This window comes from Dama dama, chromosome 5 (assembly GCF_033118175.1).
Source record: "Dama dama isolate Ldn47 chromosome 5, ASM3311817v1, whole genome shotgun sequence".
Taxonomy (NCBI): Eukaryota; Metazoa; Chordata; class Mammalia; order Artiodactyla; family Cervidae; genus Dama; species Dama dama.
This window is the reverse complement of record NC_083685.1, coordinates 64,595,394-64,610,685: the sequence shown is the minus strand read 5'-3', so window position 1 is coordinate 64,610,685 and position 15,292 is coordinate 64,595,394. Positions and strand designations below refer to the sequence as shown.

General features: G+C 36.7%; 1 protein-coding gene across 3 annotated transcripts in view; it reads left to right on the top strand.

The window, feature by feature from the left end:
- FBXW7 (F-box and WD repeat domain containing 7) overlaps positions 1-15,292 on the top strand; it is a 215,993-nt gene that overhangs the window by 116,272 nt on the left and 84,429 nt on the right. For 2 of the 3 annotated variants that reach the window (XM_061142505.1, XM_061142504.1), the window contains one exon: positions 9,649-10,218. In XM_061142505.1, the coding sequence (XP_060998488.1) occupies positions 9,718-10,218 (501 nt within the window). In that variant the 5' untranslated portion in view covers positions 9,649-9,717. Of the gene's footprint in view, positions 1-8,961; positions 9,012-9,648; positions 10,219-15,292 lie in introns of all 3 variants that reach the window. The other variant, XM_061142503.1, reaches the window with a different exon arrangement.

Below are 15,292 nucleotides of genomic sequence, written 5' to 3'. Positions count from 1 at the left end.
CTGTAGGATATCTTGATAAAGCTATGGAGGAGTTTGGACTCAGTGGAGGAGTTTGGCTGGAGAGAGTGGAGTTGGTTGTCATTAACTTCTATGTGATACTTAAAACCCAAGGTTGCAAAGAAATTTCAGAGAAGGAAGGAGCTGGCAGTGGAGAACATAGGTGCTGCCTGTGGAACAATACCAACAAAAGGATGCTATCAAAGGAAACTAAGAGACATGAGAGTTGTAAAGAGAAGGGAGTCATTGTTCAGTCATGTAAAAAGCTACAAAAATAGTAGAAGACCCAGTGGGATTTGGCAGCCAGTTTGAAATTCAGTTTCAGTGTGGTAAACCCAGACTGCAGATGTAGTGGAGTTGAATAGGGATGAGGAATTAAATGTGGCCAAACAAAAATATGTACTGTAATTTAAATAACATATAAAAAGTAGATATTGTCACGTGAACTGAGAAACAGTTATGCATCCTTTCTAGTAAAGATGTATGTAATTGATGAGGCTTGTGAATTTAAAATGTTCAGGTCAGAACCCTGAAACTTGATGAATGCGTGCTGCCTATATGATGCTGCATGATGTGCCCTGTGTTGTTGCTTCTGTTCATCTACAGCACTGAGAATCTGTTCAGCCCATTTTGCAGTCCCTGCAAGATTTTCACTTTTAAGCTGCACATATGATTTCCCAGCCGGCTGCACTATGTGAGATGTGGAACTAGACATACTCAACAAATTATGTATTTTTGAAGTATTAATCTTTTTAGTCACACATTTTTTATAGCATGTGCTGAAAATAGCAAAAAAATTGATAAAGGTAAAAATTATTTTTATGACTTAGAGGATGATAATTTATAAAAAATGTTAAGGTTTTAGATTTATATCCTCTCAGTTTCAAGAGTACTGTAAGTGCTTGTTCAGTACAGATCAGAACTTTAAAAACTGTGTTTTAAATAATTGGTACTTCTTTGTACCTGGCTTGTAGGTCTTCTTTAATGAGGAAAAATTGCTCAGCACATGGCTGGCTTTAACAAGGTTTAATAACTATTTACTCAATAAATGTGTTGAGGACCTACTAAGCCAAGCATTTTTGTAGGTTCTGAAAATACTGGTGAAAAAGGAAAGTCTTTTTTCCTTGTGTAGCTTAAATTCTGGTGGGAAGAGGCAGATAATATAGGAAGAAATTAATGGATAGATAGATGGGCACTGTATATAACAGACAATATTCCAGTGCTTTGATACAGTACTATGGAGAAGAATGAAGCAGGGCAAAGGGGAGAGGGGAATAATGTGATGCAAGGGAATGGAAAATACTAGCAAAGTAATGCTCAAAATTCTCCAAGCCAGGCTTCAACAGTGTGTGAACCCTGAACTTCCAGATGTTCAATCTGGATTTAGAAAAGGCAGAGGAACCAGAGATCAAATTGCCAACATCCGTTGGATCATCAAAAAAGCAAGAAAACATCTATTCCAGAAAACATCTATTTCTGCTTTATTGACTACATCAAAGCCTTTGACTGTGTGGATCACAACAAACTGTGGAAAAGTCTTAAAGAGATGGGAATACCAGACCACCTGACCTGCCTCTTGAGAAATCTGTATGCAGGTCAGGAAGCAACAGTTAGAGCTGGACATGGAACAACAGACTGGTTCCAAATCGGGAAAGGAGTACATCAAGGTTGTATATTGTCACCGTGCTTATTTAACATATATGCAGAGTACATCATGCAAAATGCCAGGCTGGATGAAGCACAAGCTGGAATCAAGATTGCCGGAAGAAATATCAATAACCTCAGATATGCAGATGACACGACCATTATGGCAGAAAGCGAAGAAGAGCTAAAGAGAATCTTGATAAAAGTGAAAGAGGGGAGTGAAGAAGTTGGCTTAAAACTCAACATTTAGAAAACGAGGAACATGGCATCCAGTCCAATCACTTCATGACAAATAGATGGGGAAACAGTGGAAACGGTGGTAGACTTTATTGTTTGGGCTCCAAAATCACTGCAGATGTTGACTGCAGCCATGAAATTAAAAGACACTTGCTCCTTGGAAAGAAAGCTGTGACCAACCTAGACAGAATATTAAAAAGCAGAGACATTACTTTGCCAACAAAGGTCCATCTAGTCAAAGCTATGGTTTTTTTCAGTAGTCATGTATGGATGTGAGAGTTGGACTATAAAGAAAGTTGAGTGCTGAAGAATTGATGCTTTTGAACTGTGGTGTTGAAGAAGACTCTTGAGAGTCCTTTGAACTGCAAGGAGATCCAAACAGTCAATTCTAAACGAAATCAGTCCTGAATATTCATTGGAAGGACTGATGCTGAAGCTGAAACTCAAATACTTTGGCCACCTGATGTGAAAAGCTGACTCATTTGAAAAGACCCAGATGCTGGGAAAGATTGAAGGCAGGAGGAGAAGGGGACGACAGAGGATGAAGTGGTTAGATGGCATCACTGACTTGATGGACATGAGTTTGAATAAGCCCCGGGAGTTGGTAATAGATGGGGAAGCCTGGCGTACTGCAGTCCATGGGGTTGCAGAGTCGGACACGACTTAGCAACTGAACTGAGCTGAAGGGAATGATTATTTTGAGTAAGATTATTAGGAAAAGTGCATTTGTTAGAGGATTTTGAAAAGAGTCCTGAAGAAAATAATGGAAAGAACCATACAGATATGTGAGGGAGAGCATTCAGGCAGAAGCTTTATCCAGTGCACAGACTCTGAGGTAGCAGCATATTTTCCTCTTTCAGAAAGAGCAAGGACAGAAAGAGTGGAGCAAGGTGAAAAAGAGAATAGCAGAATATGAGCTCAGAGTGGTGGGATGGCATATATCATACAAGGCCTAACAGGCAACAATTTTTTAAAAAATGACTTTCATTGTGAGTGAGATGGGAAGCTGTTGGTGGATTTTGAGTAGCAGAGTGATGAGTAAGTGGTATTTAGTATGTATCCCAGATACTTACTTTTAATCAGTTTGAGCATAGTGGTTAATAATAAATATTAATTTGTCATATAGAGAATTCAGAATATGAAGCAGGAGTTTTACTAAGTGGTGTGGTCAGAGAAGAAATCTTGGTGATTAGGGAGGCTTTTTTAGGATTCAGGGACAAACTGACCTTGCTTACAGAAAGTGATTCCAAGCTTTGAAGATCAGTACAATTTGGTTGATTTTCCTGCCATCTATGTCTTAAAACTTCTTAAATGACTGTAGATCAATCATAGTGGTTTTTGAAAACGTTAGTGTTGCACAGTCCTTCGGAGGCTTTGGCAGGTTTCTTAGATGACCCAGTGTATGTCAGGTAACCAGTGTTCCTCAGTGACTGCTGCGATTTCAGTCAGTCTTTGCCTGGGAATCTTCTTTGGAGGCTCACAGCTGTAATTCCTTCTGAAAAGGGCTCTCAGAGCTCACTTTAACAGGTATACTGTGCCTGCTTTAACTCCTTTAGGCAGCCTAATATAAGCAGTTCAAATGGTTATGAATAATCAGACGTCTTTTGTGAAACAGTGTTCATAAGAAACTTAAAAGTTCATGGGAAACTTTTTAAAAAAACACTGAAATTAGGTCTGAAGTGCTGTTAGATTAAGCAGCTATAATGAGTAAAAGTCACCTCTATTTTCTAGAACTTGCGGAAAGTCACAGTATTTCTATTTTATCTCAGTAACCTAATTATTGAATTTTTTTTAATAGCAGTTATCATAATCAGTTCAGTTCAGTCACTCAGTCTTGTCTGACTCTTTGCAACCTCATGGACTGAAAAATACCAGGCTTCCCTGTCCATCACCAACTCCTAGAGCTTACTCAAACTCATGTCCATCGAGTTGGTGATGCCATCCAACCATCTCATCGTCTGTCGTCCCCTTCTCCTCCCGCCTTCAATCTTTCCCAGCATCAGGGTCTTTTCCAGTGAGTCATTTCTTTGCATCAGGTGGCCAAAGTATTGGAATTTCAGCTTCAGCATCAGTCCTTCCATTGAATATTCAGGACTGATTTCCTTTAGGATTGACTGGTTGGATCTCCTTGCAGTCCAAGGAACTCACAAGAGTCTTCTCCAACACCACAGTTCAAAAGCATCAATTCTTCAGCACTCAACTTTCTTTATAGTCCAACTCTTACATCCATACATGACTACTGGAAAAAACGTAGCTTTGACTAGCATCTCTTTCTTTAGATGCCCTTAGTTCAGGCCTCTCTGGACTTTCATGTTGCCAGGAAAAGCCTGTGCTCTCCATTTAATAGGAGGAGAAGTGGTACCCCTGCTCCCTTTTCTGTCTCCAGCCATTATTTTACACAAAATCTTAATATGGGCTATGTGCTCTTTTGATTCATATGTGAAAAATTTAGTGATGAATACCTATGTTGACCTTTTAATTTCTTTGATCATTTATCCTTTGTAGTTTACCAGAACCGTAGCAATAAATAAATAATGCTGTGGCTTCTTCACAGATAAGATATCTCAGAATACTGTGTGTCTCTTGAATCACAATCGGTGTACCATCTACAGGATTTAGATACAGTAGGTAAATCCAGCCTCATTATTTGAAGGTTCTTCATTTGTGAATTTGCCTACTCATTAAACTTTATCTGTAGCACCAAAATTCAGTACTTGTGGTACTTTCAGAGTAATTTGTAGATGTTTGCATGCACAGAGTGGCAAAATATTTGAGTCACCTTCATGGACTTTCCCATCTAAGTCTAATGTCATCTAAGAAGGTGACATTCTGCTTTCTTGTTTCAGCTTTCATATTCTAAACAAGTGTCCATTTCATGGTCTGTTTAGTGAAATATTTTTCACTAAAAACTTGCCGTGCTTGTTTTTGGTGATTGTGCTGTTCAAAACGATCCCTAAGCTGCTTTGAGGGGCTGCCTGGTGTTGTGATGTGCCTTATGGAGAGCATACATGTTAGATAAGCTTCATTCAGGCTTGAGTTTCTAGTCCTGTTGACTGACTTCAGTGTGAATGAATCTATTACATATTATTAATAAATAGCATGTCTTTAAATAGAAATACACATGAAAAGATTATGTATTGATCAGTTGGAAAAATGTGACTAGAGGCTTGCAGGAACTTAATCCTGTATTTCTGTTAGAAACACTTGTTTGGTATTTATGGCAACTTTATAGAACACGATTACTGTGAATAATGAAATTTAATTAAGCATAGTGATTTATAGAGACTTTAGGTATAACCATTTCATCATTCCTTCTCTCTGAAACCATTGTTTGAGATTTGTTTAAATACATGCATAAAGAGTTGTATTGTAAAATTTAATTTTACCATAGGTTCAGGTTAAAAGTCATTGATTAACATTTCTAAACATTATCCTCTAGAAAATTAGGGGCTTCCCAGGTTGCTCAGTGGTAAAGATTCCACCTGCCAATGCAGGAGATGCAAGAGATGCACATTCAGTCCCTGGGTTGGGAAGATACCCTGGAGAAGGTAATGACGACCCACTCGAGTATTCTTGACTGGAAAATTCCCTGGACAGAGGAACCTGGCAGACTACAGTCCATGGAGTTGCAAAGAGTTGGACATGACTGAGCACACATGCTCTAGAAAATTAATATGTGCCTGAAATATATATATTGGGTGCTCAGTGAGTGTTTTAGAGTAATAATTTAGCATTGTAGTGATTCTGGTTTTGGAGAAGAGGTCAGTGTCAGTGTGAGGACTTTGGCATATTTAGTTGTGTAGACTGAGGCACATGAAAGAAAACCCAGTTGAATGTCACTTTTCTGGTTCCTGCTTTGCTTTTTGCTAGCTTGAAGCTAGCAAACTTGAAAAATACTTAATCTCTTTGAACTCTTTCACTTTGTGAAGTGAGGAGCGTTTTCAATTTAAAATTTCTATGATTTTCTTTTATCAGTATTATTCTTGACCTTAAATCATTTCCAGTCTCATGCTCAAGTTGTCAAAAAATCATGAAATTTAATGTCAAAATATATTAGCCATCAGAGTTTGTTTTATCGACCTCAAGTTCAGTCTCACTGGTTATTGGTAAAAATGTAAGTCATGTATTTGATATATCTTGACATCATATACTGGTAAGATTCAGAAATAAAAGAACACTCTTAAAGTTTACTTAAATTTTTTTTTTAGGGCATAGGATTCTGTTTATTGGTGTTTGTGTTATATATGACACAAGTGTCCTAAATCATACAGAAAGTTTTCTCTAAAAAAGTTTAAAATTAGAATTTTGAAAAGCAAAAATGTGCTTTTATTAATACCCCATTTATGAACATTTCCTGTATGGCAGTTTTCAAGTTTCAGATTATGGGTGCTTAAGTTTTTTTTTTTTTTTAATAAACGATTTTAACTATCTTTGAAATTTTTCCCCCTTAAAAGTATTTAATAGTTGATTCTGATTTCCTATTAATTATTGGATATTTATTATTTATTTGGTCATTGACTCATTTAATAGATTATTATTAGAAAGAACAAATTTCCTGAAATACTGTTTTTTAAAATTAATACCAACAGAAAGTGAAATTTTTTTCTCTTAATTTCTATATATTTATTACTGTTTTCCACTCTCAAAATGAGTCAAAAAATCCAATCCAATAAAATATGATGCATAAAAATTTTTATGTAAATCTATCAATTGGATATTTTCAGCCTCTTCAGATATTCTAGAATTCTTGTAATTTGACTTTCCACTTTGTTATTACATATTTTTTTATTGACTGTGCTTTAAATCTGATTCTTCTACTTGGATTTACCATTATTGACCAGGTCTATCTATAAGAATCTGTATTACTTTGAAATCTGTTTACATGCCTCACTGTAAATATGAGTCAGTTATTTTTACTGGCTTAACACATTTCTTCTCTGTTCTCCTCAATAAAACACTCAAGTTATACAGCGATAGTCATTTGTGTTGTTATTGTTCGTAATTGAGAAGTGTTCTTTGTTGACCAACACTGGTACTATTTTAGAAATGCCAGTTATAAACTTTCTGTTTGTTGATAGACGGTCAACTGCTTACCAACAGCCTCCTCTCTTCTTTACACACATTCTTTATGATTTGTTTTATGACCATTGTTCTCTCTCTCTCTTTTTTTATTTTGGTAAGTTTTTCTTAATATGTCATTTAACCTGTTTCAATCTTGTAAAAACATGCCTGTTGGGTTGGGTACACAAAGAGCAGCTTTTTTGGAGCTTGCATTATACCGGGCAATGTCACTTTCTTCATGCTGCTCTGTGCCTCAGTATCCAAGTGAAAAATGTTCTTGTTAGTGTTAGGAGGGCTAAACTTTAGACACAGTTACTAAAGCAAGAATTTGATTCTAACTTTGAAGAAAACCTGTGTATGGCAGATTTACCGTTAGAGACATAGAGGTACTGCATGCGTGCATGCATGTGTATGTGTGTGTGTATTTTTCATTTATGTAGGTCACTGTTTTTCAATATGTTATTTTTAAGCTGGCTTCCTTCCGACTGTTCCCACATTAAGAAATATGGTGAAAGAGATAAATTTAAAGTATTTATTTAATACTATTTTGCTTTTCCATCTATCACCATGAATGTAGTATCCTTTTTTTAAATTATCCCTTTTTCTAACTTTTGAACTCTTTCTCATCATCCCATTTTAATTACTATGGATATAATTTCACTGTTTCTTCTGTATCTTGATTACATGATCAACTTTTTTTGTTTTGTGCTGGATCATTCTTGTCAGTGTATAGATATTTTGCTAGTTCTCTAGTCTTAAAGAATAAAAAATCTTCTCTTGACACCTTTTCCCTACCAATTTCCACTCCCTTTCTTTTGTTCCCTTTCGCATCAAACTCCAACCTTGTCCACGCCCACCATCCCTATTCTCTTTTCCCAGTCTCTTAATTCTACTTTTATCAGTATCAGACTTCAACTAATAGAAACTGCTTCTATAGTAGTAACTTCCATGTTGCTGAATGCAGTGGTCAGTTCTTTGTCTTCATCCTACTTCGTCTATCAGCCATACTTGTCATCATTTGCTTTCTCCTGCTGGGTAAGCTTTCTTAACTTGGCTTCACCAGTACCACTCTTTCTTGGTTTTCCTACTTAGTCACCTTTGCTGCCTACTCCTCTTCTTTTAGGCTGATGGAATGTCTCAGGGGTCCATCTTTAAAACTCTTTCTATATTTGAACTTCTAGTGTAATTAGAATTTAAGAATCCCCCTCCCCCACTGTACCTTATTTCTTAGAAATGGTTGATTATAGAAAAGAAAATGAAATACTGCTGTTTTAAAACTTTCTTTTGGACTCTCTTGACCCCATCTTAAAGCTTGCAGTGAGACCTGTGGACCTTTGGGGGAGTGACCATCTATTGGCGAGGATTGGGAAAGTGGATAAGGCTGTTTTATTTCAAGATCATTGTAACATAAAGTAGTTACTCTTGGGACATGATAGAAAGTGAATATTGTATTTCCTTCTCTTGAAATCCTTAAAGATTTTTTTTAAGGAATTTTATATGAACTTGTGTAATGTGTTGGCATTATTTTTTGTAAGCTCAATTATGTCCATATAGATATTTGCAGAGGATGAAGTTTAAGAAGGAGCGTTATGAAAGGATTCTATATCAGATCAAATTTTAAAGCCACTGTTAAAAGCATAAAACTAAACATGCTTGATACATACATAAAATTTGAGAAATACAGTAAAAATTGAGTTAAAGCACCTATCATACCACTGCCTAAATGCAGTTTATATTTTGAAAAATTGTTTTCAATCTAGTCGTTATGCAGTTTAAAAATCATTCTATGATTGTATAATGTCCTGCATTTTGCCCTTAGCATCCATGTTTTCACAAATTTTTTTATGAGCAGCATGTTTAGATGTATTTAGTTTAGATATACTAAATATATCCCATCTCATGGGCTCCTTTGTCTTGAACATTTGGGTTTTGATTATTTTAATATGCATTTAATTTTATTTTTTGTTTTTGTGGATAAAGCTGCAGTGAGTATCCTCTGCATCACTTTTTTTTCTGTTTTAGGAATACTTCCTTAGGATAGATTGCCAGAAGTGGAGTGACTGGGTCAGAGGGTATGAACTTAACGATTTTTTTTTTCTTTTCTTTTCTTTGAAATAAACTTTTTAATTTATTTGATGTCTGGTTGATTTATATTCATTATGAAAAACAAAAATCATAGTGATTATATTTGGTAACTCAGAAAACTATCTAAAGGCAAACTTGTGTAATCAGAAAAGTTTGGGAAATTCCTAAGGTTAAAAAAAAAGTCTTTTAATCTTGGTTTATCTCAGCATTTCCTGTACTTAACTGAACATTGAATAGGTTTTTTGTGATACACTTTTTAACATTTTGTGGAAGTTTGGTGAAGGGTATAGTTTATGATCTACTGATCTAAAATTTAAGAATATTTTGTTGGTTAGATTGTGTTGTGTTGGTCAAAGCAAATAAACTATAAACCTTTGTTCTAAAATTATTTTTAAAAGGAGATTAAAATAAAGCTATTTACTATATGATTTTTTGTGTGTCTTCATAAAGTCTCATAACTTTTATAATTTAAAGTTTCTATTGGTTTCAAAAGAACATCTAATGTCTGCATTGGCATCTAATACTTTTTACAATCTGTATTAAAATTTGGAGTACAGACATATAAAAGTAGAAGATAATGTAGATTGTAAAAACCTTTCTTCCCCCCCTCATTTTTCTCTACAGAATGTGAAAACCTTTGCATCTTCTGATAGCCTAGCCAAGGTCCAAGAAGTAGCAAGCTGGCTTTTGGAAATGAATCAGGAACTGCTCTCTGTGGGCAGCAAAAGACGACGCACTGGAGGCTCTCTGAGAGGGAACCCTTCCTCAAGCCAGGCAGATGAGGAGCAGATGAACCGTGTGCTGGAGGAGGAGCCGCAGCAGCCGCTCAGACACCAAGAGGAGGAGCACGCGGTGAGGAATGGTGAAGTCGTTGGAGCAGAACCTAGGCCTGGAGACCAAAGCGATTCCCAGCAAGGACTGCTGGAAGAGAACAACAACCGGTTTATTTCGGTAGATGAGGACTCCTCCGGAAACCAGGAAGAACAAGAGGAAGACGAAGAACATGCTGGTGAACAAGATGAGGAGGATGAAGAGGAAGAGGAAATGGACCAGGAGAGTGATGATTTTGATCAGTCTGACGACAGCAGCAGGGAAGATGAACACACACACAGTAACAGTGTCACAAACTCTAATAGTATCGTGGACCTGCCTATTCACCAACTCTCCTCCCCGTTCTATACAAAGACAACAAAAGTGAGTACCTTTAGTCTGCTCTCCACCTGAGACGTTTTACATATCTGTGTTAATTTTGGCGAAACTTGCCTCACAGTCTTTGTATCATTGCAAAATTCATCTTCAGTTGTGTAGTAATAAAATGAACCGGTTTTCTTTTTTCTTTTTTTTAATAGAAGATATTAGAAATCCTGGTAATGGGACAGTATTATTAAATGGAGAGACGTCTCCTATTACTATGAAAAATCATTAATACCAAATCTCATCATCAATTTTGTCCCTGGGACAGGGGTTAATAGGTTGTGTGCAGTTGGAGTGAAGCATGATTTGTGTAGATCAAGTAGTGAAGGGTCTCATTTACCAAGTGCAGCTGGTCTGATGGGCTGTGTACTCACTGGCCTTACCCCGTGGCACAAGTTATTAGAAGTTACCTTAAATTAGTTTTCTTATTATGGTGATTATTAAGGTATATTCTTTGTAAACAGTGTTCTCTTTGTTATGTAAACAAGATGAAATTGCTGTTTGAGTATTAGTATTTGGTTATTGAGGAAATCTGAGTATTTTCAAAAGTTAAAATACTCTAGACACCAACATGTTTAAGATTACAAAATGTGTTTTCTGCATTATAAAACAATAAGAATGTATGGTGCTATTTTTACTACTCTTCTTTTTCTGGTTATTTTATTAAAATGAAATCATGTCAGAACCCCAGAGGAATTGGGTTTTTTCCTGACTCCATGTTAGTGGAGCGCTCCATTTGCTTCTCCACACAGTTTGAATACTAACCATAGGGTAGCCACACCATTTTGGTTGGCATTTGACTGTGAAAAATAGGAGATAATATGAAGATACAGTTAGATTCCCAACTTTCTGTCAAGTTTCTGCCACTGTTTCCCTTGCTTATAGTTTTCCTTTCCCTATTCCTTTCCTGGGAGATAGCTCTGTTGTATCTGCCTCCTTATCCCACTTAGCTGGTGATAGCTCATGAAATTAGTCATAGACATGTTTTAAAAGGTAGACATTTAGACTCCTGTCTAAACTGGGGGAATCCTATCAATTCAGGGACTTAATAACTAATCTGGTGCTGAGAAAAACAATTCCATTTTATACAGTCCTTGGAGGCTGTGCCAGAGTTAAAGACTGGATACACTCTTACTGTCCACAACTATCACTGCTTCCCAAAGTTATCCTTGCTGGATAGGCAGGGAGCTGCTGTCTGAGGGGGAAGGGGCAAGTGTTTGGGAAGCTGCAGTAAATATGGAATTGCCAGTGCCAGTTCTTTGCCGTGGCATATGGGCTTATTTCCTCAAAACATTCCTGGGTATATGACTTAAAATTGCAGGCAGGGACTGTGGAGAGAAAGCAGCATTTCTCTCACTTCCCAGTCTTTCTGTTATATTCCCCTTCCCCCATCAAATTATAGTCAAAATGAAATGATACAGTGCTTGGGCTTTGCTTCAAAATAATACCAAAGGGAAGAAAAAGGAGGAGGGTATAGATTGGCCATGAGTGGCTAATTGTTGAAGCTGGTTTACAGGGACATGGAGTTTGTGGCTATTCTACGTAGTTTACAAAGTATGTTTAAAGTTTTCTGTAATAAAAATTAAGTTGTAAAGACTGAATACACACACACCCAAAGTTGAAAATAGAAGTTTTCTTTATGTATCTTGGTCTTATTGACTAGCTCCTACGTCAACAAAGTGCTGACTTCTCTTCTGCATTGAATTTTATTTTCTCTATATTTTGGTGCTGTTGAATTTACAGGAAATTCAATAAGACATCATGTGCATTTTGCTGGAGTTAGAATTTATCTTAATCAATATTTTAGGCAGTGTTGCTATCTAATGGTCTGTATAAAGAGGAGAGAAAGTAAGAAGAATTATACTCAGAATGAATGAGGTATGTAGCATAACTTCTATCCTGTTTTTCCCCTCAGGCTTCTTCGCTTATAGATCTTTATGTTTGCATGCTTTCTGGTTCTTTATTATTTAAAAATTAGATAAAAATCATGAATATCCATATAGAATAGACTGTGAGTTAAGCATATCTTTGGAAAGGAGCGTTTTAACTCAAATAATATCATACTTATTTTACAGATATTAAAAATAAATATTGACTGAAGTAGTTTATCCTCATGTTCTTACTTGCTTACTTTTAAATTTTATTTTGCCCATAAACAATATGCAAACAGATTTAACATCACCCTCTTTAACCTGACTTGACCAGCAATGAAATAGCTTAGACACTTAAATGCTATAGACATTGCTATATCATTTTTGCTTCGCCTTGTGAATTTTAAGCTCTTTCTAAAATATGTTTATCCCTAATTTCCCTAGCTTGTCTGCAGGTTTACATTTTATTTAGTAGGTTTGATCTAAGAAGGAACTGGCTTCAGCTGGTGGTTTTCATCCCTCTTAGCACCCCTGTCTCAAGGTGTTGGCGTGGGGCTTTGGCTTGAACACTACTAGCGCAGCCCCACCTTGCTGGTAAGGCTCAGATCTTTCAGAGTGCAGTTTGCTCGGTTCATGTCCCCATCTCTGGATCTCTCTTCCTCAAGGTTACTGTCTTGAAAGAGGGAGTTTATGTATATCACCTTCTGAGGATTCAGTTGGAAGAAGAGGGGTTTAGTATTTAATTGCATTATCTTATTTAAGAAAAAAGTTTAATCACAGCTAAGCCTTTCTCAACAATGCAAAGCTATCAATGAGTTCTGCTGCATTTTAAATATAAAACTAGAAAGGCAGCTAGACGAAACATACCATTGACCTAAAGGAGAAGTCATCATAATGTTCAGTAGGAAAACTTGCAGCACACAGATTTGATGGGTGCTTTATCTTTCCCTTCCCTTCAAGATAAAACTGTAAACAGAACTTTAGATATGTCTTATACAGATAGTACTGAACTCAAGTCTGTTTCCACCTGTAACTCTTGAGCTGTGAGTACACATCATCGTGTTGCACACACAGGGCCACAGGAGTGACAGCGGTAGGCCAGCTGGGAGTGTGTCTCTGTCTGTGTCACACGCTTTCGATATGCGGTTCACTTGTAGGTCATTTGCCTTCATAGACATGACAAGAAAAATACAAAACTGTTTGATTGCCGAGACAGAGGTGCCCTTCTACAAAGTGGGATGTCACTCTGAGATGAGCTTGCTTCCCGTTTTGTTTGTTCTTGAAACACTTCTTCAAGATTGTTCCCAACAGCACTTTTTTTTTCAACATTTTAAAAGTATCACCTAGTACTATGTTGCTTCAAAAGAAAATATCAGTCACCCATGCATATAAATCCTTTAAATATAGTAAATAGGGGAAAACTCATTATTTCACAATTATTTTTTGAGCAGCCCTTAATTACTGATTATTATAAACATGACACTTTAAACTATTGATCATTATAAACATAAGACACTTTTACAGATATTACCCTAAGCCACGGTTTCTTTTAAATCTTCCTAAACCATGACTTCAGAGAAGAGTAGAGATATAATAGTTATTGTAAAAATTCCATTATAGTTTTACCTAGCGTATCTTTCAAATGTTTTTTTGTGTGTGTGGACGGGCAGTTTCTTAAACAAGCTTTGGACCACTAGACTTACTTTTTTGTCATACCTAAACATGCTATATATATACAAATATGATATTAATGAGGAAAGCCATTTTTGGTGCTTCATTGCATTGATCTTTTGAACCATAATGGAAACTGTCAAAACTCCTAGGACAATCTGTTTTCTGCCTAGTCACCAAAGATTTATTCTAATGGGACCCTATTTCCATAATATAAGTTAGAAATTCCAGACTTTCATAATGTTAAAAGTCAAGGGTAGTAGCAGTCAAGAATTGGTGTTTATTATATCCATATTGTATGCAAGTTCCTATGACAGTTAAGTAAGCCAAGCTGGCAGAGAGGCCAGCACCCCAAAATTTCACTGTGTAAGTGGTGAGAGATTTTAAGTCAGATCTGCCTAATTAAAAAAACACCTTTTCTTTCCATGTGCTGTGCTGACCCCTATGGTAGAATTTGGCAAACGTTACTAAACAAGATTTTCAGAATACAAGTCTGTTTGGGTTCTAGACTCTGGATTATGGTGGCTTTCTAATACCATATCACATTTTAAGTCAACAGAGCTGTCCTTTAGAAAGTACAGATTGCTTAGTTAGGTGCTCTTCTTTGTGATATTTAATGAGCATTGAACTGACAAGGACTCAGGCTAAGGTTGTAACAGGAAGAAGTGACGGTTTGAGGCTGATAACATACCAGTCTCTCTGGAGTCCATCAGGTGTGCTTTTTAATCAGGGGTTGTGTGCTATTTCTGTAAATTTTGTTAGTCTGCTTGCAAATTCTAAATTCAACTTGCTTCCCCAGGTACGAATGCCCAACTCTTCCCTGGGTCAACAGTCTTAACCATATTTTTAAAAACAGAACTCATTTTCTGAAGAGAGGCCTAGCCCATACAAAACACTCCTTTCCCATATTTGATGTAGAGTATCAAGTCATTTTCTACTAAAATGAAAAGCAAATAAGATTACCATAAGGCCAGGTCTTGTATTCTCCCGATCTTTTGTGCAGAGAACCATGTTTGAGCACTGATTTGTGCTTCTTACATGTCTATCATGGTGCCTTCTATTTGTTCTCACGGAACTTCCTTCCTTACCTCTAATCTGTCTTTTCCCCATCCTGACTATTAGATTTCTCCTGGTAGCTAAACAATTGTGTGTGTGTCTGTGTTCCCCCCTCCATGTGGCGTGTGGGATCTTAGTTCCCCAACCAGGGATCAAACCTGAGTCATGCCCTGCATGACTTAACCCAGAAGCCCAGAGTCTTAACCGCTGGACCACCAGGGAAGTCCCTAAGCAGATTATTTTTCAGGTCTTTTCCCCTCAAATAGGACATAAATGTTTTGAATATATATATATATCTACATCTATCTATCTATATTCAAAGAAGCAGTATGTCTAGTGTCTAGGGGCCTCAGACATTTTCTTGTCTCCAGGTTCTAAACAATAGAGGAGCTAGGCACAAGGATCACTAGCCAGTCAGGGAATCAGAAGTACAGATTTGTTTTTAGTCCAGCATCTTCCAACTACTCCCTTGAACC